Here is a 26088-nt window from a genome sequence, read left to right on the forward strand (position 1 = left end):
ACCAGTAACTTCCGGGCACTGAGTGCCTCCCTGTATGCAACACCCCCCTTTGAACCACCAGAACTTCCCACTTCCTCACAGGCGCCGCAGGGAGAAGGTGAGTGAGAGGAATGGAGCCATTCATCCCCCGGGCACAGAGCTCCCCGCTCAGATGCCCACGGGGCCATTCAGGCCTTTGGAGGGGAAGGGTTCCTGCACAGATCTGACAGGCTCAGTTCTTCTGCATAGTGGGGAATGGACAGATCCGGGGGATGCCCGGCTGCAGGGCAGTGAGGATTGGGGCCCTATGAGCACAGGGTGATGGCCGGACAGGAGCAGATCTGGGGAGGGACAGACAGAGACTCAGACCGTGTCTGCATGAGACCTGGGCCCCAAATGCTGAATCCCGTGTGGTTCCCAACCCCCTGGAGAGTCTGGGCTGTGGAATTAGCGCCCGGATGTGACACAGCCCACGGGGCAGCCAAGCTCCCCTTAGCTGTGTGGAGACAGGGGGCTTCTCCCCTGCAGTAGGGACACCGTGCCCAGACCGCCCCGCAGGGACTACAGAGGTGAGTGACCCCTGGCTTGGGCAGGGACCGTCTCTGTATCCTGTGTCCGTACAGCACTGAGCATGCAGGACAGCTGGCCCAGGACAGGGCTCCTGGTGATTAGCATGAGACCTTACTGCTTCTGGTTTCCATGGAGCCAGGCAGGACCTGTCTCGCTGAGGGTCTCGCTGGGACAATCCATCCCATCCTACGATCCCAGGGGCACTGATCCAGCCCCAATCCCTGTGTCCCGTCCTCACTCCGGGGAGCCGGCTCAGCCCATGGTATTTACATACCCTGTATAACTAGTCACAGACACCAGGGCTATGTCTCACCCTCCCCACCCCTGAATCCCAGACCAATGCAGGTTCCATTCCCGCAGAGACAACCTACCAAAATGAACTGGGAACAGTAGAAAATTTGACTTACCAAGGCAGCGTGGAGCCAGGTAGCTGGATCTGGGACAGGACATCCAATTCGCCATCCCGAACAACAGGTACATGCTGCATGAGGACCCTCTCCCTGGTGAGAACAGCTGCTGGATGGGATGGGTGACAGATACCGGGGACAGATCCTGACAGCGAATGCCTGACTCATTTCATGTGCCGGGGGAAGGGGTCACAGGAAAGGTGCCAGATTGGATTGGTGGGGGCAGGACCCAAGAGAGTTCCCCCTAGAACACAGACCCTTCCCAGGTGCCCCCAGATTAGGGTGTTTTGCTGCCCACTGGTACCACAAAGCCACTCGCGTGGGGCTCAGCTCAGTGTGTATCCTGCAGGGAGAATGGAGTGGGGGTGGGAAGCTCGGGATAATGGGCCCTTCTATCTGTCTGCTTGAGGCTGCAGAGAGCCTGTGGGAACAACCCAGAAGCAGGGATTGGTGTTGCCCCAGGGGGCATTAACCCTGGGAACTACTGAGCCAGATAGAAATGGAGTTAGCACTTGAACACACCCCGATTCACAGTGACACACTGTTGACTCTGGAACCTAATGATGACGGCTGGGAAGGCAGCACCCTTGCATCTTCCGTTGCTGATCACTTCAGCAGGGCGCAGTTCACGCAGCTGTCTCAAAGCCCCTTCCCAGGCAAATCCCCCCCCCCCCCAACCCAGATTATTCCTACGCAGGGGTGAGCTGCAACTGCTGGGGAATTCCTCAGCAGGAGGTAGGAGCCAGTGTGGGACTGGGTGGCTGGTGTCAACATGACCCTAGTGGGATCTGCACAGGCCACAGATTGGGGGAGGATCCATGGTGCATTGGCACGGGGAGAGAGGGGACCATGGGAGGGGAGCACTTACCAGGATATCCTGCAGCTTCCCTTAGCCCACAATGGCATCTGTGGAACAGGGACACTCTCCCGCCACCCCAAGAGTCTGGGCACAGATCAGGCCCTGGGCCCATCCCCCCAGCGAGCCCTTCACAGACTGCCTGCCTGCCCCACAGCACACCGGGAGGGCGGAGGGCGGAGGGCGGGGTACCTAGCCTCATGGTACAGCTGGGGGGGAGGGGAACTGAGGCACAGAACAGGGCAGGGTCATCCTAAAAGGTGCAGAACAAGACAGGGCTGCACCCCACATCAACCTGGCCCCCCCAAGGGATACCTTCCCCCCTTCCCATGGACACCACTCGTGTCTGACTTAGAAACTGTGGCTGAAGCCTCAGATTCCCTGCGGGGATAGAGAGAGTGACAGTAACAGAGCCCAGGAGTCCTGATTCATGGCCTCTGCTCCCCCCTGCTCAAACCACAGAGCTGGGGAGAGAACCCAGGAGTCCTGAGAGGCAGGTCCAATGGGGGAGGGAGGGGTCAGAACTGGGGTCTCACCTGCTCTGTCTCGCTGCTGCTCCCTTCCCTGCAGAGACATGAAGCAGAGTTGTCCATGAGTTGACCTAGGTCCCAGTGTGCCAGCCCTGCCCCACAGGGCAGCTGAGATAGGAGTCCCCCACCCTGCTCTGCCAGGGGAGCCCCAACCCCTTTTGCTGCTGAGCCTGGATACCCCACAGATAGGCTGAGCCCCCTGCCCCTTGCAGACTCCCCCACCCCACACTGTGTGGGGGCTCTCGGACCAGCACTGATGCCAGGGCACAGCGCCCCCTGCTGGGCCCTTCCCCACCTCCTGCATTCCTTGCCTGTCTCCCATCCGAGCCCTGCCCCTTCGCAGCCCCACTTAGCAGGAGTTTAACCCTTCCCTCGCTGGGGTACTCACTAGCTCAGGAGCATCTGTGGCAGAGGAAGGCCAAGAGGATGAAGAGGAGGAGAGGGGGGGGGGGGAAGGGGAGTGCTTCAATCACCTCAATCATGATGGAGCCAAACAGATTTAATATGATCCACGTGAGAGTAGCAGGAGGGGCTCGTTTCTTACTGTCCTGGGCCCTCCCCCTCACAGACTCAGGGACCCACAGCAATGGGACAAGTGGGGGGCAGGAACAGAGGGGATTCTGGGTAGTAGTGGTTGGGGGATTCACTTCCAATGGCAGGGGGCAGTCCTGGGGGGGGACAGGGTGGGGGGTATGTGCAACATGTGCCCTAGGACGCCAGCTGGACCCAAGTCCCATAGTCTGTCCCCCTGAGTCCCGCACCTGTCCTGGGAATTGTCTATAAAGATCGGGGGAGGGGTGCTTGAGATTCTTGGGGGACCACACCCTGCGGCAGGGATCATCAATGAAAGATATAACCAGGCTGTCTTCCCAACAACGTCATTAGGGGGAGGGACTGTGTCCTGTGTCTGTACAGCACTGAGCATGCGGAGCAGCTGGCCCGGGACAGGGCTCCTGGTGATTAGCACGAGTTGTTAGTGCTTGTGGGTTCCATGGAGCCAGGCAGGGCTTGTCTTGCTGAGGGTCTCGCTGGGACAATCCTTCCCATCCTGGGATCCCAGAGGGCTGATCCAGCCCCCATCCCTGGGTCCCGTCCTCACTCTGGGGAGCCGGCTCAGCCCATGGTGTGTATAACTAGCCACAGACACTGGGGCTCTGGCTTTCTCACACCCTCCCCACCCCGAGTCCCAGACAGACACAGGTTCTATTCCCGCAGAGACAACCACCCAAAATTACCTGGAGACAACAGCAAATTCGACCTACCCAGGCAGTGTGGAGCCAAGTATGTGGCCCTGGTACAGGAAATCCACTTTGCCATCCCGAACAACAGGTACGTGCTACATGAGGGCCCTCTCCTTGGTGGGAACAGCTGCTGGATGAGACAGGAGACAGATACCGGTAGACAGATCGTCACAGGAAATGCCATCTGGGCTGAGACCTGCCCAGACTCATTTCATGTGCTGGGGAGGGGGGCGCACTGGAAAGGTGCCAGGTTGGCTTGGTGAGGGCAGGGCCCAGGAGAACTCCACCCTGCACACAACCCCTCCCCAGGTGCCCCCAGACTGGGGTGTTTTACTGCCCACCGGTACCACAAAGCCACCCGTGTGGGGCTCAGCTCAGTGTGTATCCGACTGGGAGAATGGAGTGGGGGTGGGGGTGAGGAGCTGGGGATAATGGGCCCTTGTATTCTGCCTGCCTGCCTGAGGCTGCAGCAAGGCTGGGGGAACAAACCAGAAGCAGGGCTCAGTGCTGCCCCAGAGGGCATTAACCCTGGGACCTACTGAGCCAAATAGAAATGGAGTTAGCACTTGGACCCACCCCCATTCACAGAGATGTGCTGTCGACTCTGGAACCTACCAATGGTTGTTGGGCAGGCAGCACCATTGCATCTTCCGCTGCTGATCACTTCAGCAGGGCACGGTTCTCCCAACAGTCTCAAAGCCCCTCCCCAGGCAAATGCCCCCCCAACCCAGATTATTCCTACACAGGGGTGAGCTGCAGCTGCTGGGGAATTCTTCAGCAGGATGTAGGAGCCCAGGCTGGACTGCGGAGCTGGTGTCAACATGGCCCTACTGGGACCTGCGCAGGCCCCAGATTGGGGGAGGATCCAGGGTGCATTGGCATGGGGGGTGCAAGGTATCGTAGGGAGCAGGGGGGCCATGGGAAGGGCCCAGAACGACATCTTTGGAACAGAGGCACCCCTGCTGAGGGGCTGGGCAAAGATCAGGCCCTGGCCCATCCCCCCAGACCACATGTGAGCCCTTCACAGACTAGCTTGCCTGTCCCACAGCACGGTGGGGGGGAGAGGGCAGGTCCCTAGCCTCATGGGGCAGCAGTGGGAAACTGAGGCACAGAACAGGCCAGCGTCATCCTCAAAGGTGCAGCACAAGCCAGGGCTGCATCCCACTCAACCTGGCCCCCCCAGCGGACACCCCTCCCCTTCCCATGGACATCCCCCATGTCTGACACTGTGGCTGCAGCCTCAGATTCTCTGCGGGGACAGAGCCCACGAGTCCTGATTCCTGGCCTCTGCTCCCTCTGCCCCCCCCCCCTAACCACTAGGCACCACTCTTTCCAGAGCTGGGGAGAGAGCCCAGGAATCCTGAGAGACAGGTCAATTGGGGGAGGGTGGCAAAACTGGATAGGTGCTCTGTCCCATGTGCTCTGTCTCGCTGCTGGTCCCTTCCCTGCAGACACACGAAGCAGAATTGTCCATGAGTTGACCTGGGTCCCCGTGTACCAGCCCTGCCCCACAGCATAGCTGGGACGGGAGTCCCCTGCCCCACACTGTGCATCACGGTGCCTGGGACCAGCACTGCTGCCAGGGCACAGCACCCCCTCTAGGCCCTCTGCCCCACCCACTGGGTTCCTGGCTTCTCTCCCAGCCCAGCCCTGCCCCTTCCCAGCCCCACTTCGCAGGGGTTTAGCCCTTCCCTCACTGGGACACTCGCTGGCTCGGTTGCATCTGTGGCAGAGGAAGGCCAGGAGGAGGAGGAGAAGGCTGGGGGCAGGGCAATCACCTCGCATGGGGCCAATCAGATTTGATACGATCCACCTGAGAGGAGCAAGAAGTTGTGAGCAGCTTGTGTGTTAATTTCTGTCCCAGGCCCCCCCTCTCAAAGACTCGGGGATGCAAAACAATGGGGCAAGTGGGGGGCAGGAACAGAGGGGATTCTGGGTAGTAGTGGTTGAGGGATTCACTTCCAATGGCAGGGGACAGTCCTGGGGGGGACAGGGTGAGGAGATGTACAATACGTGTCCTAGGAAGCCAGTTGGACCCAAGTCCCATAGCCTGTCCCCCTGGGTTCTGCACCTGTCCTGGGAATTGTCCATAAAGATCACTGGAATGTGGTTATGGCGGGGGAAGGGCTTTGAAAGTGTTGAGAATTACACCCTGCTGCCGTGATCAGCAATGAAAGACATAACGATGCTGTAGTCTCAATGGCCATCATTAGGTTTCAGAGTCAACAGCATGTCATTGTAAAAGGACGGAGTCAAGTGTTAACGCCTTGTCTATCTGGGTTGTCGGTCCCAGGGTTTCCACCTTACTGAGCAGCCCCCATGAAAAGGGGGAACCCTGCTTCTGAGCCATTTCCCCTAGGCTCTCTGCACACTCAGGCAGGCAGCTGGGAACATTATCCCCCGCTCTGCATCCTCAGCCCCATTCTCCCAGATGGACACGCACCAAGCTATTCCCCACATGAGTGGCTTTGTGGTGCTGGTGGGCAGCACAGCACTCCCGTCTGGGGGCCACCTGGGCAGGAGCTGTGTGCTGGGCTGGGACTCTCTTGGAACCTGCACCCATCAAGCCAGTCTGGCACCTGTCCAGTGACCGCCCCCTTCCAGCATATGAAATAAATCCAGGTGAGTCTCAGCACGTAGGGGGCATTTGCTGTGGGGATCTGTCCTGGTTCCACGCAGCGGCCATGGTGGTCTCCTCTTTCCCTCCGATGGATTTTATATCTTGGTGCAGCCTAGCCTGCCTTCTCTGGGACCGTGTCCCATTGATTGTCCTCATTCGGCCACGTTTCTGTGATGCTTCTTCTCTCAATGTGCTCATTCGATACCAGGCATTCTCTCTAGTTCACCCATCACATTAGTTCAATTCGGAGTATTCGTGTGCCAGCGCTTTAAAAACGTGTCACTCTTAAGCTGTCTGTGATGGAACGGGACTCTTTTTCCTTTCTCATCTGATCTTACCCATCTTTTATCATCTTCCCGCCTCTCCTCTTTACTAGGACATGGAGAGTTTCCCTGAAGAGACCCTCCACTATGGGATGTCTGTCCGATCCATGTGCTTCTTCGCACTTCTTAGGTTTCCCCCACTTAACATGAAAAAGGTCCTAGAGAAGTTTTGGATCTAAGTGCCAGTTCTCTGGTTCCATTTTGTCCTCGTGAAGAAGAGCCAAGGTACAAAATATAACGGAGGGACAGAGCAGGCCCTGCTGCGGGAGCGGGGGCACTATGTATAAAAGGAGGCGTAGAATCAAATGACATAAAAATAGAAAATGTATGAAATTGTCCTGGAGCACCTCTGTGGATGGTAATTGCTCTCATAATAGGGCTCCAGCAGGGCTGGGTTGGGGTCAATCACTGGGTCACTGTTTCAGCCTCCATTCACAGAGAAAGAGAGAGAGAGAGAGAGAGAGACACACACACACACACACACACACACACACACAGTTGACTCTGGAACCTAATGATGGCGATTGCGCAGGCAGCACCATTGCATCTTCTACTGCTGGATGCTTCAGCAGGGCGCAGTTCTCTCAGCAGTCTCAAAGCCCCTCCCTGGGCAAATGCCCCCCAACCCAGATTATTCCTATGTAGTGGTGAGCTGCAGCTGCTAGGGAATTCCTCAGCAGGATGTAGGAGCCCAGGAGGGACTGGGGGGCTGGTGTCAACATGGCCGCAGTGGGACCTGCGCAGGCCTGAGATTGGGGGAGCATCCATGGTGCATTGGTGTGGGGGGTGCAAGGCAGAGATCAGGGGGGCCATGGGAGGGAAGCGTCTTTGGAACAGAGATATCCCCCTGCTGAGGGACTGGGCACAGATCAGGCCCTAGGCCCATCCCCCTAGCCCATATGTGAGCCCTTCACAGACTAGTCTAGCACAAGGGGGGGGGGGGATGTCAGGGTCCCTAGTGTCATGGTGCAGCGGGGGGGAAACTGAGGCACAGAACAGGGCACAGTCATCCTCAAAGGTGCAGAGTGAGCTAGGGCTGCACCCCACATCAACCTGGCCCCTCCCCTTCCCATGGACACCACTCATGTCTGACTTAGACACTGTGGCTGCAGCCACAGAGAGAGTGACATTAACAAAGCTCAGGAGTCCTGATTTCTGGCCTCTGCCCCTCCCGCCACTAGGCCCCACTAACCACTAGGCCCCACTCCTCCCAGAACTGCGGAGAGAACCGAGGAGTCCTGAGAGGCAGGTCGATTGGGGCTGGGGAGCAGAAATGGAGTCTCATTTGCTCTGTTTCACTGCTGGACATGAAACAGAATTGTCCATGAGTTGACCTGGGTCCCCATGTGTCAGCTCTACCCCTCCTCCCCACAGGGCAGCTGGGATGGGAGTCCCCCACCCTGCTCTGCCAGGGGAGCCCCAACCCCTTTGGCTGCTGAGCCTGGGTACCCCACAGACAGGCTGAGCCCCCTGCCTCTTGCAGACCCCCCCCCCCCACACACTGCATCACAGTGCCCCCTTGTGCTGCACGGGGACTCTGGGACCAGCACTACTGCCTTGGGACAGCGCCCTCTGCTTGGCCTTCTGCCTCACCCACTGGGTCCCTGGCCTGTCTCCCATCCAAGCCCTGCATGGACACTCTCTCGCAAGAAAGCTCAGATCGCTGTTCACGGAATAGCCACCAGAGTAGCTGTGCTTTTTTCTATTGGTGCTTTTTGTGCAAACAGCCCCCTGCTGCCTTTCCACACACACCTTTTTGCACAAATGTTCTTGTGCAAAAAGGAGTTATTCCTCGTAGAAAGTGGAATGCCTACACCGTGAAAATCCCTCTGCTCTGCCAATTTACTGTACATTTTCTTGTGCAAAAAAGGGGTTGAGGTGTGGACATTCCATGGGCTTTTTGTGCAAATACGGCCCTTTTTGCACAAAACCCCCTGTAGCGTAGACGTAACCTGAGCGTGGGGGCTAGTTGAAGGTTGTGAGTCAGTGAATTGGGGAGTGTGCGGCCTATAGTCCTCAGGGAGGACCTAATCGTCATGGGGGGAGGGCGGGATGGAGACACAGCCCCACTGCCCCTCCCCCCCCAGCTCCACTGAATCTCCCTTCCCCCACAGCAGCCCCCATGGGCCGCCTGGATTTCACCCACGGCAACATCGCCCGCCTGGGACTGGTCGCCATGGTCCTGCTCATCCTGGGGCTGATCCTGGCCGAGGCCTATTGCAGCCGCCCGAGGGGGGCACTCTAGGTGAGGTGACCCCCCCTCCGTCTGTTCCCCGTGCTCCCCCAGGCGCAAGGCCCTGGGCAACAGGGGCCCCTCTAACCATTGTCTCTCTGTGCCCCAGGAGCCTGGATCCCGTGTCAGAGAAGAGAATCTCCCGGGGACAAGCTGCTGCCCCTCAGGGGATGGAAATACTGGCACAACCCCCCCCCCCCCCCCACGCACAGCACCCCTTCCTCAGGGAACCTGCCCCCGTCTGCTCCCGGTCTGACAGACGCAGAGTTAAACCAGCCCCACAGGCACCAGATAGCGGCGCTGAACCTGCACCAGGCACTTTGGGGACCCCTTGGAGCAGCCCCCAGGGGACACCCAGGGTCCCACTCACTGGCCCAGGGGGTCCAGACTCTGCCAGGGCTGTCAGTGGAGAGCAGGGATGCTGAGCCTGGCCCTGGCACTGGAATAACAGCACTTACTGCCCCAGGGGCCTGCCCCCCTCCTCACCCAGCCCCTTTTCTCTCCCCCTTTCTCGCTTGCCTTCCCCGCCCTGTATAAACCCCCAGTGCTCCCTTCTCCCCTGCCCCCAAATCTCCCCACCAGGGGGCAGCTGGGATAACTGAGCCCCCAATGTCCCCTCGCTGTGAGTTGAGCCACAGAAGGCAAGTGAGAAGTTCCAGCAATGGCAGGGCACCTGGACTAATAAATGCCGGGGGGGAGTTGATGAGACAGAAAGAGGGTTCAGCTCAAGCCACTTAGAATTCAAGGGCTGGGTTGGGGCACCCTTGGGACTGAGAGAAGTGAGGGAGTAGAAATCCATGACCTGAAATTGGGGTGTCAGAAATGACCCTCATCAATGTACAAAGCATGGAGGGGAAGGTTTGTTCCTCCTTCTAGCCCTTGTGGGTTAATCCATGACAGTGAGCCGGAAAGTAAACCGGAGTGCCCCAATAGCTGCTTGCTTACTTTTGTTTTTCATCAGAAAATATGTCATTATTATTATTATTATTAGAGTTCATAAAAATATTTGCTACCAAAATTAAAATCAAGTCGCCTATTCAACTGCCATTTTAGTGCAAAGAAAAATTTTACTGTTACAAATCACAAAATAATTCAAATTAGTTATAGAAAGATTAGTGGAAGCGTCATGAATTTCTGCTTGAAATGTACTATGCATGATAATTATTCAATGAAATGAATAATGTTTGAAGTTGAAATCCGTAAATTTAAAACTCTTCTATTGCTTCCCTTTTGCAAGGACATTAATAAAAAACGATTACATATATTTAATTTCTTGAACTTTCCTATAAGTATAATCTATGCAAAATGACTTTGCCCTGTCAACAACAGGCCTCACCTGCCAGTTGTACCATATATTTGAGTTTGTCTGTCTGTCTGTCTGTCTCTGTCTATTCAAGGACTCCTAAATGGTAAGAGCTAGGACCACCAACTTCAGTGTGCAGGTGCCTTTGATTATTACTTAAAGCAAGATCAGGGGTTAGTGGTGCCAGGAAAACGGGATGTGCCTGGAATGGGATTGTTTCTGTGTTAGTCCTCTCTCCCTGGGATAGCCTGCATCACAAATCCCTCAGCCCCACCCCAGAGCAATAGTTCCCTTGAAGCCCGGACCTTTTCCATTTATTTTCTACAAAACACAAATTATATACGTGACCGAGCAACAGGGGTGGCCCGTCCATATAGGTGAACTAGGCGGTTGCCTAGGGTGCCAAGTTAAATGGAGCGCCAAATGGTGGCGCAATATCATTGAGGGGTTTGGAGGTGGGGGCGCCGATTGCATGGTTCGCCTAGGGCGCCAGTTGCTGGCAACTAGTCTAGGGCCGCCCCTGCGGAGCAACGCTGGTGAATGGTGCTAGTCGACTTGTAGCTTTGCTGCCATTTGCAGTGTGCACGCTCACTTTCCTCTTTTTCTCCTGGGTTTGTTTTCTCAAAACGTTTGAACACTCCCTTGTGTCTGGAACGTGTTTCGGAGACAGATGGTCATTACCCGCCCATTTTACTGGGTCAGACCGGTAAACCCTTCTCCGCCAGCAGCTTGAAATGTGTCCTGGAGGGGGCATGAGATTCGCCAGCATATTGAGACGTGCGCACCCTGCAGAGCTGGAGTGTGAGGCTGTTTGATTTGGGGTGCACCTTCCAGACTAACCCCTCAATATATGCTGGTAGGCAGCTTGGCACAGCCACACAGATTAATTCCGGGAGCTTCAGGGGCCTCAGGCCAGGGACTGTGTTTCCCTAATAAAAGAAATTACTTTTACTAGAGATGTGAAATCCCATTTAATTAGCTAATTGCTTAAATCATAGAATCATAGAATACTAGGACTGGAAGGGAACTCGAGAGCTCATCGAGTCCAGTCCCCTGCCCTTATGGCAGGACCAAATACTGTCTAGACCAGCCCTGATAGATATTTATCTAACCTACTCTTAAATATCTCCACAGATGGGGATTCCACACCCTCCCTGGATAATTTATTCCAATGTTTAACTACCCTCACAGTTAGGAACTTTTTCCTAATGTCCAACCTAAACCTCCCTTTCTGCAGTTTAAGCCCATTGCTTCTTGTTCTATCCCCAGAGGCCAAGATGAACAAGTTTTCTCCCTCCCCCTTATGACACACTTTTAGATACCCGAAAACGACTATCATGTCTCCTCTCAATCTTCTCTTTTCTAAACTAAACAAACCCAATTCTTTCAGCCTTCCTTCATAGGTCATGTTCTCTAGACCTTTAATGAGTCTTGTTGCTCTTCTCTGGACCCTCTCCAATTTCTTCACATCTTTCTTGAAATGCGGTGCCCAGAACTGGACACAATACTCCAACTGAGGACTAACCAGCGCAGAGTAGAGCGGAAGAACGACTTCTCATGTCTTGCTCACAACATACGTGATAATGCATCTCAGAATCATGTTTGCTTTCTTTGCAACAGCATCACACTGCTGACTCATATTCAGCTTGTGGTCCACTATAACCCCTAGATCCCTTTCTGCCGTACTCCTTCCTAGACAGTCGCTTCCCATTCTCCCATTTCCCTCAGTCTTGGAAGAGACTACTCTACCTCTCAAACACAGAAGAGAGAGAGAAAACCCCTGTTTTTCAGTTTGAATTTTCTACCTGCATTGTTATTGACTTACCACCTGATACTTGGCTAGCTACAGGGTTAACCCCTAGTCACCAGACACTGGTCAGCACTCCTGATTATGACAACCTGGCTCCCAGCCTAGTGTACCCTCCCCAAAGAAGACGACCTCCCTCCCTCCCTCCCCACAGAGACATGGACAAGCTGGTGCTGCTGGACATTTGGCTAGGCTGATGATTTCAGGGTTTCCTCGGTTTTGCAGAGACCTCTGGTAACTGTGACCACATAAGATTTTGCCTGCAGATGAGAAACAAGGGGTGGTGGGTGCAGTGGAACTCCTTATTTGAGGCTGGGTGGAGCTGGGAAAAGGGGTGTGGCTGGTGCCCCTCACTGGCCCATTATGGCATCTGCTCTCACCATCGTCTTCCTCAGTGAGTATTGCAGACAGACAGGAGTGGACAGGGGGGATCTGAGACCAGGGCATGTTTCAATGGGGGCAGATCTGAGACCAGGGTGTGGGCCCACAGGGAGAGGGGAGGGAATCTGAGACTAGGGCATGGGCCTATGGGGAGGGATCTGAGACCAGGGCATGTACCCATGGGACTGAGGGTGAGGCATGTGACTGGGTGGGGCAGTACCAGATGCGGGCGGGGGAAGGGATTCAGGAGAGACCATAAGCTGAGCCTGTTCTCTGGGGGGTGTCACTGCATCACTCTCTGGGGACCATCCTCCCTGCCCCATTGATCTAGTGACTTCCTCAGGTTCAGGCTATGGGGGCAGAGGAGGGGTGCTGACTGCGGCATACAGGATGGGTTCGGGGACAGGGCCCCCCGCTTAGTCTGCAGCGCCGGGGGGTCCAGTTCGGCATAGGTGAGTCCCTCAGCGCTGGGGTTGGGCTCCTGGGGTAGGGAGGGAAGAGAGTCACTATGTGTATGAGTCAAAACCAGCACACAAACACACACAGCCACACACCAGACAGTCCTGATCCCAGACAGCAGGGGGTATTCATATGCAGTGAGGGGGTGCATGGTGCATTGGTGTGGGGTGAGGCAAGGCACGGAGCTGGGGAGTTTTGGGGAGCACTTACAAAGACATCTTGCAGTTTCCCTTGGCCCACGAGGGCGTCTGTGGAACAGAGACACTCCCTCAGTGATGGGCTGGGCATAGATCAGGCCCCTGTCCCAGACCCCCAGGCTGCATGTGAGTGAGCCCTTCATAGACTGGGCTGCCTACCCCACAGAACACCAGGATGGGGCAGGGTCCCTAGCCCCATGAGGCAGTGAAGGAAACTGAGGCACAGGGCAGGGTCTCCCCCAAATTTGCAGAATGAGCCAGGCCTGCACCCCACATCAACATGCCCCCGAGGGGACACCCCTCCCCTCTCCACTCCCCATGTCCATCTGTCATGGCAAACTTACACACTGTGGCTGCAGCCTTGGATTCCCTGCGGGGATAGAGAGAGAGTCATAACCATGAGGGCTGACCAATAACCTGGTGACTAAAGGGTTAACTATGTCTCCTGTCCCTAGCCAGGTATCTGTCAGCCAATAACAATGCAGGTAGGGATTTCAAATTGGGACAAAGGAATTTTTAACTTTTCCCTCCTTTGTCTGAGTCAGAGCAGTTTCTCCAGGTACTAAGGGAGACAGAAAGACACTTTTCTCCCCAAGAACAGATTTCTTGAATGTGTAAGTAGGATAAAATCTAGATAACCTGTCCAGTTTTATTGTTTTCTGGTTTGGGAATGTGGAATTGGTGTCTGAGCTGTTCAAAGGATATTTTTTGTTTTTCCTTTAAAAGTGTTTTCCTTTTGTATTTAAAGTCCTGAGCCCAGGGGGTGCCCCGATTATCCACATTAATTGGCGGCTCTTTTCCATCTAGTCACTTTGCTTGCAACAGGAGTTTTGTTTGGATAATAAAAGTTTGTTTTCTTTTTCTTAGTAACTGGCTGTGACGTAGTGGGGGTACCTGGCTGGTTTCTATGCTGCTGGCTCTGGGGTAACCCCCACTGGCTGCCGTGGGTACCACGACCCAGCAAAACAGGATGAGTCACTATGCAAAGGGACCTCTCAACCGGTATGGCCAGACACCCCCCATGGAGAGGAATAAAGGAAGGTGGAATGCTGCCCTGGCTGGGGGGCAGGGCTGGAAGAGGGTTAGTTAGTTGCTGTCTGGGAGCATGGAGGAGACAGCCTAGGGACAGGGACTGGAGTTTAGGGGCCCAGTCTCCCCCATCTCAAGGGGGCCTGAGGCATCCTAGCCCAGCTCTGTGACCAGATTACATCTGTGCTGTGCTGTATCCTGGAGAGGCAATAAACTTCCTCTATTCCACCGGCTGGTGCAGTCTGTTTGTGCCATTTCGGGGTGCAGGAGACGGGGGACCCCCAACGCGCCGTCACACTGGCATTGGTTATTTTTTGTGTCCTGGTGTTATCTTAAGGATGAAATTTCCCAAGTGATTTCTTCCCTGGTTTTTCTTACAAATATTTGGGTGATAGCAGCAAATATTCTCCAAAATCCAGGTATTAGGATTTTGGGGGGAAGTTTTTGTACCAAAGCCTGTAGAGATCGGGTTTTGGGGTGCTTTTGTGAGCCCCCACTTCTGCATTTGTCATACCAGAGTGGGGATCAGCCTTGACAGAGAGAGGCTGTAACAGAGCCTAGGAGTCCTGGCTCCCAGCCCCCAGTTCTAACCACTAGGCCCCACTCCTCCCAGAACCAGGGAGAGAACCCCGGACTCCTGAGACAGACAGATTGGAGGCGGGAGGGGGGCAGAACCGGAGTCTCACCTGCTCTATCTCACTGCTGGTCCCTTCCCTGCAGAGACGTGGCGCAGAATTGCCCATGAGTGGCCCCGGGTCCCCACGTGCCAGCCCTGCCCCTCCGCCCCACAGGGCAGCTGGGATGGGAGTCCCCCACCCTGTCCTACTCTGCTACGGGAGCCCTGACAACTCCAGTCACTCAGCCTGGATACCCCAGAGACAGGCTGAGCCCTGCCCCCCTGCAGTATAGCACCCCGTACCACCGTCCACACGACCTACAGAGCCTCCCCCCCCCCACACTGTGCAGCACAGTGCCCCCTAGCACTGCCCAGGGGCTTTGGGGTTGGCATCGAGTGCCAGGGGACAATGCCCCCGACTGAGCCCCCTGCCCCAGCCCCTGGGTTCCTGGCCTGTCTCCCATCCAAGCCCTGCCCTTTCCCAGCCTTGCTTAGCAGCAGGTTTAACCCTTCCCTTGCTGAGTCACTTACTGGCTCGGATGTGCCTGTGGCAGAGGAACATCAGGAGGAAGAGGAGGAGGAGGACGGCAGTGACCCCCACGATCACCCCGGCAAGGATGGGGTCGCTCGGATTTGGTCCCGATCCACCTAGGAAGCAGCAAGAGGCTGTGAGCACTGGTAGTAGCTGGTTCATTATCTGCTGCCCCAGCCTGTCCCCCTCAATGACTGTGACGTAGTGGGGGTACCTGGCTGGTTTCTATGCTGCTGGCTCTGGGGTAACCCCCACTGGCTGCCGTGGGTACCACGACCCAGCAAAACAGGATGAGTCACTATGCAAACCAGTGGCCAGACACCCCCCCCATGGAGAGGAACAAAGGAAGGTGGAATGCTGCCCTGGCTGGGGGGCAGGGCTGGAAGAGAGTTAGGGAGTTGCGGTCTGAGAGCATGGAGGAGACAGCCTAGGGAAGGGGATGGAGTTTAGGGGCCCAGTCTTCCCCCACCTCAAGGGGGCCTGAGGCATCCTAGCCCAGCTCTGTGACCAGATTCCATCTGTGCTGTATCCTGGAGGAGCAATAAACTTCCTCTATTCCACCGGCTGGTGCAGTCTGTTTGTGCCATTTCGGGGTGCAGGAGACGGGGGACCCCAACACGCCGTCACAATGACTCAGTGACCCACAGGAATGGGGCAAGTTGGGGATAGAAGCAGAGGGGATTGTGGGTCGTTGTGGTTGGAAGGTTCACTGCTAAAGGCAGGGGGCTGTCCCAGGAGGTCAGTGTAAGAGGAGGGTGGAAGGTGTCCTGTGAAGTCAGTTGGGTCCTGGTCCCAAAACCTGTCTCCCCTGGGACCAGCTGCTATGCTGGGAATTCTACACAGAGACCCTGGGAGTGGGGGGATAGCAGTGTTGGGGGGGGGTTTGCCTGAGGAGTAGATTTTTGGGAAGAGATCAGTAACAGAAGACATAACAGCGCTGTCTTTCAAATGGCTGTCATTAGGTTCCAGAGTCAACAACGTGTCACTCTGAAACGGTGGATTCAAGTGTTAACTCCAAGTCTATCTGGGTCAGACGTTCTCAGAGTTAACAACCAGATGGGCAGCCTGCTGCGAAGGGGAAGCCCTGCTTCTCTGTTGTTCCCCGGGGCACTATGCAGACTCAGGCAGACAGACAGGATACAGGGGACCATTATCCTTGGCTCTCCATCCTCAGCCCCGTTCTCCCAGGGGACAAGCACTGAGCTGTGCCCCACATGGGTAGGTTTGTGGTGCCGGTGGCAGCTTAGCTCGCCAGTCTTGGGACAGCTGGAGTGGGGGCGCTCTCTTGGGCCCTGCCCCCGCCAAGTCAATCTGACACTAGTCCAGGGAACCCCCCGGTATATGAAATGATTCTGGGAGGGTCTCAGCCCAGATGGGGAATTTCTTGTGGGGATTTGCTCCTGTCCCACCCAGCAGCTGTTCGTGGCTCCCCTGGGGCAGTATGAAAGTGTTTCTGGGGGTTGCCAGGGGGATTCCCTGCCCACCAGCCTTGATCCTGACTCCGCACCGCCAGGCGGGTGGGAACCGGCGTTGTTCAGGCTGAGATGGGTCGGTTCCCCCTGCGGGAGTAGAACCAGCGTCCGTGGGGGAATGGTGGGGAGGGGGTGAGAAAGCTGCAGCCCTGGTGTCTGTGGCTACTTACCCAGGGACTGCTCCTTCACCAGCACTGGCAGCTCCTCCCCGGGCTGAGCCAGCTTCCCAGGGATTTGGGCCGGCTCAGCATCCCTGGGATCTCAGGACGGGGAGAATCGGCCCAGTGGCACATGGCCCCTGCCTGGCTCCATGGAAACCAAAACCCAAATCACTAACGACTTGTGTTAATCACCAGGAGCCCTGTCCGGGGCCAGCTGCCCTGTGTGCCCGGTGCTGTACGGACACCAGACACAGAGACGGTCCCAGTCCCAGTCAGGGGCCACTCACCCCTGGAGTCCCTGTGGGGCCGGTCTGGGTGCGGTGTCCCTACTGCGGGGGAGGAGCCCCCTGCCCCACAGAGCTCAGGGCACCTAGGCTGCCCCATGGACCATGTCACACCCGGGCGCTAGCTCCCACAGCCCAGCCTGGCTTTGAGCTCCCCAGAGGGGTTGGGAACCACACGGGGTTCAAGCCAATAGGGGAGGGTGAATGTTGTGAGTGGGGCAGGGACTTCAGAGAAGGGGCGGAGCTACCGTGTTCCCTTTTCTGGACATAGAAACTTGGAGACTCTCCCCCGGGCTCTGGGAGGGGCCTGGAGTATGGGGGGGGGGGGCAGGGGGGATGGGGCCAGGACTCCTGTGCACAGAACTGGCCCTGACATGCAACTGTCTCTCTGAGGTTAAGAAACCCTCAACTCCTCCCAAAACCCCAGAACTTCTCAGCGACCTGGGCAAGGCCCCTCAGCTCTGCAGTTCCCCCTCTGGGTGGGGGGGCACTTCCCTCTGCCCTGCATCTCCAGTGGCCGCTGCTGCCCACGGGCTGGGAACCCCAGTGACTCCATCCATGCTCCCAGGCCGGGCAACACCTCTGCTGGGCCCAGGGCAGAGTCTGGCTCTGACGGTCCCATCAATGCAGATTCCTTGCCAGGGTCCAGCTGGGAGTGGGGCTGGGAGCAGGGACATTGAGCCGGGCCCCTCACCTGCTACCACCAGCTCCACGGGGTCGCTGGGCTGCGAGGAGACGAAGGGCTCTGAGCGGAGCCGGTAGCTGCAGCTGTAGTTCCCTCCATGCTGCCGGCCCACGGGGCGGATGTAGAACTCAGCCCCGTCCCCAGCAGGCTCCATGGGTTGTGGCTGGTTCAGGTCTCCAGCCTGGTGCAGGAAGAATCTCACGTCCCGGCCCGGCCCCTGGCACCGGATGGTGACGTTTGCCCCTGGGGTGGTGACTCCAGAGGGGCTCAGAGAGACGGAGGGTCTGGGCAGGCTGGGATCTGCGCACAGGAGACAGGCAGTGAGAGCCAGACCCAGGCAGCCCCCCAGCCCTGTCCTCCCCGGGCAGATCCAGGAGTTCTGGGGCAGAGATTCTCTCCCAGACCCCAGAGTCCCTCCGACCCAGAATTTCGCCCTGTGTTCTGGGTCCCAGCTCCCTAGTTCTTGGGATCACTGGCAAGTCTCTGACTCCTGGCACCACAGAGCCTGAGCCCCACACAGGAAGGGAGTCGCCCTCCCAGCCTCCAAGAGGTGGGCGGAGGGTCATCATCCCCCTTCTATGCAGGGGGAAACTGAGGCACCAACAGATTCACTTTCCTTAGTGAGCTTTGTGGGGGAGGGGCTATCTCTTCCGGTTGTGTTTATGCAGTGCCTGGCACAATGGGCCGAGGGCCTCCCTGGGCCCATAGCACAAGGGACCCGGCGCTACTGAGACCGCAAGCTATGGGTGCTCTGCCTGAGATTCCCTAAGGTTGAGGCCCACCCCTAAGAAAGGACACTTGCAACTTGTGGTGGGCTCCCATCCAACTGGAGCCGGGCCAGGTTCCCAGCCCAGTGCCGTATCCACCAAGCCACCGCTTCTCCTGCAGCCCCTGCCTCATTCAGCTTCAGCCTGGGCCTGCCTGGGAGGGGGCCCAGAGAACACGGGATGGGATCACGGGTTAAATAGCGACTCACAATTCAGAAGCACAAGGGGCAGCTTTAAAGTAGCCAGCCCCGAATCTCCAATGGCTGCTGCTCCCTACTGATTGGGAACCCGCCAGTGACTCCATCCTGACCCTCCAACCCGGTGTCCCCTCAGCTGGGCCCAGGGCAGACCCTGGCTCTGAGCCCCCTGCTTGTGGGGCTGGGAGTGGGGAGGCTGAGCCGGGCCCCTCACCTCTCAGCACCAGCTCCACGGGGTCGCTGGGGTAGGACACGGTGAACGGCTCCGATCTCCTGTGATAGGAGCAGCTGTAGCTCCCGCCCTGCTCCCGGCGCAGGCTGCTGAGGGGAAACTCCGCCCCAAACCCGTCCGGATCCGCGTGCAGAAAATGGCCTCCCTGTGTCTTCAGCACGAACCACCTGCCCCAGTGCGGCCCCCGACACTGGATGGTCACGGATGCCCCTAGCGACACCACCCCGCTGGGGCTGAGGGAGATGTTGGGTTTGGGGTCACTGGGCTCTGCAGGGGGAAGCAGACAGGCCGTGAGACACAGCCCCCATCATTCAACGCTGGGGCCCGACCTCACCACGTGGCCTCAGTGGTGGGTCAGAAAGGAGACCGTGGGGACAGGCTCCTGGATACCTTCCCACAGGGGCCCAGAGTTTCCCCTGAGGCTTTTGGTCTCTGATCCTGGCTTGAGTGGCCAGATGTCCTGTTTTTTATGAGAACGCCGGTCGAAAGGGATTCTGGTGGCTCCCAGTCAACAGCATGGGGGGTGTAAGGCAGACGCCCCACTTGGCTTGGCTCCGCACTGTGCTCTGGAAGCGGGTGGGGGCAGAGCCTCAGGGAAGGGACAGGACTTAGGTGTTCTGGTTTCTGCTAGTAGAACCCTGGTAAACCCTGTCCCTGGCTCTGGGAGGGGGCTGGGGTGTAGGGAGGGGTACCGGGGGGGGCAGGACTCCTGGGTTCTGCACACGGAGCCGCCCAGACCTGCAGGGGCCTGTGCCCGTCTCTCCCACTCACTGAGGTTTAAACCCTTCAGCTCCCATCACCCCTTGACGATCTGTGACCTGGGAAAGGCTCCCCCGGCTCTGCAGCTCCCCTGGGGCAAGGATCCCCCCTCTCTCTGCCCCCCATTCCCAGCTGCTGCTGCCGCCCAAGTGACTCTTCTGGCAGCCACTCGGGCATCCGCTGTGCTCAGCTCAGTGTCAGGGCAGAGACGTCTGGCTGGGTGTGGGGCTGGGAGCAGGGAGGCCGAGCCGGGCCCCTCACCTGCCCCCATCAGCTCCAAGGAGTCACTGGGCTCTCACCGGGTGTGTGACAATAGTGTGTGCGCTTATCTCTGCCTGCCCAGCTCATTCTGGGGATGGGAAATTGAGCCCAGCTGAGCCCAGACCCTGCCCTGCTGCCTGCCTGGCCCCAGCCTTGTACAGAACAAACTGCAGCCCCCGGCGCTGACCCCCACTCCGGATGGTCACGGATCCCCCTGGGCGACTCCCCACCTGGGTGCAGGGAGGTGGAGGATTCGGGGAGCTGAGCGCTGCAGTGGGAGGGACACGGGGCATGAGCCAGACCCCAGCATGGCCACCGCGCCCGTCCCCAGCCTGGAGTGTCAGCGACGAGGCAGACGCAGGGTTAGGGGCTCCACAGGACAGCACCCGAAATCTGCCCCTCCTGGACTCAGCCCAACTCCAGGGGACCAAGATCTTCATGCAAATGTCCATAACAACACCCCGTCTGCTGGGAGCCTGGGGCCCAGCTGGGGGTGGGGCGGGGAGCCATGGGGCTGGGGAGGGCCCCATACCTGATACAATGACCTGCACAGGGTCGCTGGGCTCCGAGCTGATGCCTGATCCATCACTATAGCGACAGGTGTAGCTGCCCCCGTGTTCCCACCCGGCGCTGGTGATGGGGAATTGAGCCGTAGAGCCGCCAGGGTCTGTGTAATTCAGAGAGTCCCCAGACCCATCCTTGAAGAGCAGGAACCTCATGCCCCGATGCTGAGTCCAACACCAGATGGTGACGGTTCCCCCCACGGGGATCACCCCTCTGGGGTTGGCGGAGATGAAGGGTTTGGGGTGGAGCCCCTCTGGAGACACAAACAAACCGGCATTAGGTGGGGATGACACAAACCGCGGCCGCCTGCTTCCCCCTCTGCCCGTCTGGGGCCCACCGGGTTCCCTCTCACCCGGCCCTGGGTGCAGGCCCAGCCCTGTGGCCACAGCCAGGGTGAGATCCAGGAGGGGAAAGGAGATTCCAAGTCCCTGATTCCTGCAGCTCCCGCAGATCACTCCAGCCCTGCCCCCGCGGCAGCCAGGAGGTGACCTGGGACCTACCCTACGGGTTCCTGCCCCACATTTGGGGGGTTTGAATAAGAGACTCCCGGGACAGGCCCCAAGACAAACACGTGTTAGCAAAACCCACGGCCGTGCTCACGTTCCCAGCCCTCCCCTGGCTCTGCTCTCCTGGGCACACGGACTCTGCTCCCCTCAACCCGCTTTCAGACACTGGGGATTTAGCTCGGCTCCTGGCTGTGGCCCAGGCTGTTCAGGGGGCAAAACAGGGACCCGCGTGTGCCATCAGCTGAGGGCTGAGATTGATTCCGTGCGCCTCTCTGTTTGCTTGTGCACTCTTGCTGCTTGATCCTGCCTGAGTCCTTCCCCAGGGTGCTGCCAGCTCCCAGGGCAGAGCTTGGGGGCTCTGCAGGGTGCTGGGTGCCCTGACTCTATGTTTCCTGGGGGCAGAGGTTCGGGTGCAGGTGAATTTACCAGCTGTGGTGCCCATCCCTGTAATGAGCGGGGCGAGGTCCCAGCCTCTGGATGTGGGAGGCAGCCCTGGTCTGGCAGGACCATCCCTGGGGGATCTGTCCCCCTCACTCCCACCCACGTCCCTCGTTCTTAATAAGGAAATTCCCCAGCTGCCCCCTTCCCCACAGATACTCACGTCCCTGAACCCAGCTCCATGCGGCCAGCCAGCAGCCTGGAAAGGAGACAGGTTGTTATGGGCCAGATCCCAGAGCAACTGGATCCTACAGATCTGAGATCCGCACCCTCCCTCCGGACACAAGGCCCAGCTCCCCATCCATGGGCACACGCCTGGGTCTCAGATACTCCCATGGCCCCGCACTCTGGCTGTCTCTGATACTCACCGAGGAAGAGGACAGTGAGAGCAGATGCCATGCGGGACCCCTCAGTGCTGCTACCAACACCCCAGTGCACAGTTCCCCACAGCCCCAAATAAGGAGCTCAGATGCTGGCTGCAGCTACAGGAAGGTGACGACGTCTCGTCTCTTCCTGCATCCATCACCCCCCGTCTGTGATCTGCAGGTGAAATCTAGTGCGGTCACAGTTAGCAAAGGTCTCTGCACAAATCCGGAAACCCTGGGCCCATTAGTCTGGCGAAGCATCATGCAGCTCCAGCTTGTCTGTGTCTCGGTGGGGAGGGGGGCACATCACCCTCCCAGTACCCTGCAGCCTTGAAGAAGGTGCACCAGGCCAGGAGCCAGGAGACTCCCATGTGATGAAGTGGGGGAGCTGTGAGAGGTTCGAAGATGCTGCATGCGGGGGGGACACTAGGGCTACGTCTACATTGGCAAGATTTTGCACAAAAACTTGCTGCCTGTCTACACTGGCTGCGAGTTCTTGTGCAAGAAGAGTGACGTTCTAATGTAAGAAATCAGGGCTTCTTGCACAAGAACTAGGATGCTCCCGCTCAGGGATAAGCCCTCTTGAGCAACTGTTCTTGCACAAGATGCCAGTGTAGACAGGCAACATGAATTTCTTGCTCAAGAAAGCCCGATGGTTAAAATGGCCATTGGAGCTTTCTTGCGCAAGAGAGCGTCTACACTGGCACGGATGCTCTTGCGCAAAAGCACATGCCAGTGTAGACGCTCTCTTGCTCAAATACCCTAAAGCAAAAACTCTTGCGTTAAAGAGTATTTGCACAAAAACTTGCCAATGAAGACAAGCCTCAGTGTGCCTGGGTGTTACTGGCGTAACGAGGTTAGGGGGAGGGAGTTTGTTGTTACAGGGACCAGCAGAGAACTGGAGACCCAGATGAGAGGACACAGACGGGTCAGGCCACTGGGAGGCAGAGAGAAGCTGCTGGTGACCTGCCCAGCTGGTTCCAGCCAGGGGAGGGACAAAGGACGGAGGAGAGGGGATGCGGAGAAGAGAAGGGCCCAGGTGACCATGTTACCTGGACAGACGAAAAAGGCCAGGGGAGGGGCAGCTGCTGGGGGGATATTGGGGGCTTGGCAGGAAGAAGGGGGCTGCTGGGCTGGGCAGGAGGAGCAGGCAGAGTCCACCCGGCTGCAGGGAGACCCAGACGTGCTGGGCTGCGGGGGGCCAGGCCGACAGGCCGGAGGGTTCCTGTGCTGGGTTCAAAGCTCAGTAACCCCTCCTGCGTGACGCTGGCTGGGAGTCGCTCTGGGCTGGAGAACAGGGCTGCCCCGTCCCCTCTGGGGGTGGAGCCCCGGGCTCCAGAGAGAGGGGCCTGCCCAGTGGGGCCCAGGGCCGAGCCAGGCTGTAGGAGCCAAGAGCTGCCGGCCCAAGAGCAGAGGGGCAGACCCCAGGAGAGAGAGGACTCCCCCAGAAGGGGCTGTGGCTCCGCTGGGGATTTGCCTGGGAACCTCATGGGCCAAGCATGAGCAGAACCCGTGAGACTCTCCCCTTTGACACTCCATGTGCCCCCGGTTCCCCATCTCCAGTCGCAGCCTCTCATCGCCCCCCTACATCATCCGACACGTGCTCTGGTGTCCCAGGGAGGCTGTCACATCTGCCTCTGGCCAGTCTCTCAATATTGCACACGGGGGCTGGAGGATGGGGAGACACAGGTGCTAAAAGCTACCGGCCGGCTGGTTACCTGGTCACAGCCTCTTCTGGGACGTTGCCTCACTACAGGACCCTCAGGGACATGGGGGTCTGGTACAAAGGGGAAGCCAGGATCTGAATGAGCTTCCCCCCCCCCTCCTCCATGCTGTGATGAATCTTTGGGATCAGCAACTTTGCCTCACTGCTCAGTTGGAGCTGGTCTAGTTTGAATTTGAGAAGAAAATCAGAACGGCCATGCTGGGTCAGATCAAAGGTCCATCCAGCCCAGTGTCCTGTCGGCCGACAGTGGCCAACATCAGGTGATCCAGAGGGAATGAACAGAACAGGGAATCATCCAGTGATCCTTCCCCTGTCGCCTATTCCCAGCCTCTGACAAACAGAGGTCAGGGTCACCCTCCTTTCCCTCCTGGCTAACAGCCATTAATGGACCATGGATTGATCTAGCTCTTTTTTTTAACCCTGTTACAGTCTTGCCTTCGCAACATCCTTTGACGAGGAGTTCCAAAGGTTAACTGTGCGTTGTGTGAGCCTTGTGTTTGATTATGATGTGGAGTAAAAGAAGAACTAAGGGGTCACCAAATTCCCTTTAGGATAGAATGTTGTGTCTCCAATGGGATCTAACAAAGAGCAGCAGAAATGTTCTTAGCAGGCCCCGACTGGGGGGAATCACCGACATTCATGGTGGATTCTCCATCCCTGTCAATGTTGAAACTGGGATTGGGGAGATCTCGAGGAGTTCTGCTCCAGGGGTTGTTTGGGGGAGGTGTTACCCAGGGGCTGAGACAGAATGATCACAGAGTATAAAGCCTGTGAAAATATTTTTTTTGTGGGGGAGGGTAGCATATACCCTGGGCCTGGCTCTCTCCCCTATTACAGGCATTTGAGGGGAAACACTTCAAAACTGCCCCCAAATGTTTTGTCCCAATGCGGCAAAGGAAATCATTTGGAATCTCAAACCATTCCCCAGACCAGGACAATCCTTTCCCACCCGGCTATAAGAGGTGGGATCTATCCATGGCCGGGGGAAATGGAGACGGGGGCAGGGAGGGGAAAGAGCTGGGAAAGATTAAACAAATTATTTTCCAGGGTGAAGGGGCTGAGGATTTATAATCCATAGAGACCCGTGGGGGTGTATTGCCAAGTACTGAAACAGCAGCCGACGGGTGTCACAAAATGTCATGGAGTTCATAGCGTGCCTCATCTTTGACCTTTTACTCCTCAACTCGTGGGGAGCCCTAGTTATAGGACAGGGTCCTAGCTGGGCTGAAAGGGGTCAGATGAATCCAGATTCCTGTTGTGAGGGTGGCGCTGGAGAGAGCCTGGAAGCGAGATGAAATGAGAACGCTGAGGATGCTGAAGAGAGAGAAAGGCAGAGCGATACATGAAGAAGCCGGCACCGGGAACAATGAGAAACCAGTCAGCCCCCATATCAGCTTGAAGAATCTGCGGTTCTACGCTGATCTTTCTGCTCAGCTCCCTGCCCCATCTCTGCTCATATAAAAAGCAGCAGCTGTTTCCCCTGTTGGGCCACAGGGCGCTGAAATGACCCCAGCCGCAGGAACCGCAGACACATACTCTTGGTTAGCGCTATCCATTCACACGCAATTGATGCACAAAATAGCATTTCCTCTACAGCTGAGACCTGCAACCACAAGACTAAGCTAATCAACTAAATCCACACTAGCAGGTTTTGCAACATGGGCTGCTTTGCAGGATGGGGATGGGGTGCCCAGGAGGCTCAATGCTGGCTCCAGCATCCCACTACCACACTAGAGGATGATGGGAGGCTGAGGGTGGAAGTCAACTCTGCAGAGGGTGCTTTCCCCATGTCCTCATTTTTTTGTGAGGAGGGGCCGTGCTGCAGAAAGTGGTGAGGAGAAACGTTTCCTCTAATCTTTTCCACCCCGTGCGGACTTTTTCCATCCTTGGGCACAATCATTTCTTTATGTGCAGAGAGGTACGCGTGCGTGGGCCTGTGCACCACCAGTAGCAACACAACCTAGCTGTGGGGGGCGCAGCTAATAGGCTGGGTAGCATTTGAATCTCTCCAGAGTGGCTGCATAAGCGCCCAGCTTACAGGAAACATGGGGGTGGGGGTGAGGGCGTAGCCATCATGCCGCATTTAATAAAAACAACTGCATAAACCTAAGGCCTCCTAATTTCATCAGGTCACCCGGGGTTTTGTGTCATGGGAAAGGGTAAATAACACATCCCTCTTCCCCCTCTCTATGTCATTCCTGATTTCCAACACCTCTGTCATATCCCCCCTTAGACGTCTCTTGCCTAAGAAGTGCATCCCTAATCTGTCCTCATAAGTGCTCTGTCCACACCCCTAATTATCTTCCTCTGAACCTCCTCCGGCTCCTTCTGGGGATGGGGCAACCAGGACTGGATGCAACGTTAAAGGGGCGGGTGCACCATGGATTTAACTAGTGCGTCATCCTGTCTCCTTTTCTCCTCCTTTTCCTAATAGTCCCCAATGTGCTAGCCAGGGCCATGTTGAAACCGGCCCCCAGCCCCACTTGAACTCCTACAGCCCCACGGGCAGACACCGGTCCTGGGCTCAGCACTGGGGATCCCCTTGGAGTCAGAGGGGAGAGGGCTGGCGGCCCAGAACACAGAAAGTC

The 26088-nt window shown here is 57.2% G+C and overlaps 1 protein-coding gene across 1 annotated transcript in view; it reads right to left on the minus strand.

The window, feature by feature from the left end:
* The window catches only part of LOC142823756 (alpha-1B-glycoprotein-like), a 415238-nt gene extending 393430 nt beyond the window's left edge, over positions 1-21808 (minus strand). Inside the window, exons 1-4 of the mRNA XM_089770049.1 lie at positions 21778-21808; positions 21573-21608; positions 18864-19148; positions 17695-17985 (exon numbers count right to left, since the gene is read on the minus strand). Of these exons, the coding sequence (XP_089626175.1) occupies positions 17695-17985; positions 18864-19148; positions 21573-21608; positions 21778-21808 (643 nt within the window). The remainder of the gene's footprint in view (positions 1-17694; positions 17986-18863; positions 19149-21572; positions 21609-21777) is intronic.
* Between the last annotated feature and the right edge of the window lie 4280 nt (positions 21809-26088).

This window comes from Pelodiscus sinensis, chromosome 18 (assembly GCF_052426305.1).
Source record: "Pelodiscus sinensis isolate ZL-2025 chromosome 18, ASM5242630v1, whole genome shotgun sequence".
Taxonomy (NCBI): domain Eukaryota; kingdom Metazoa; phylum Chordata; order Testudines; family Trionychidae; genus Pelodiscus; species Pelodiscus sinensis.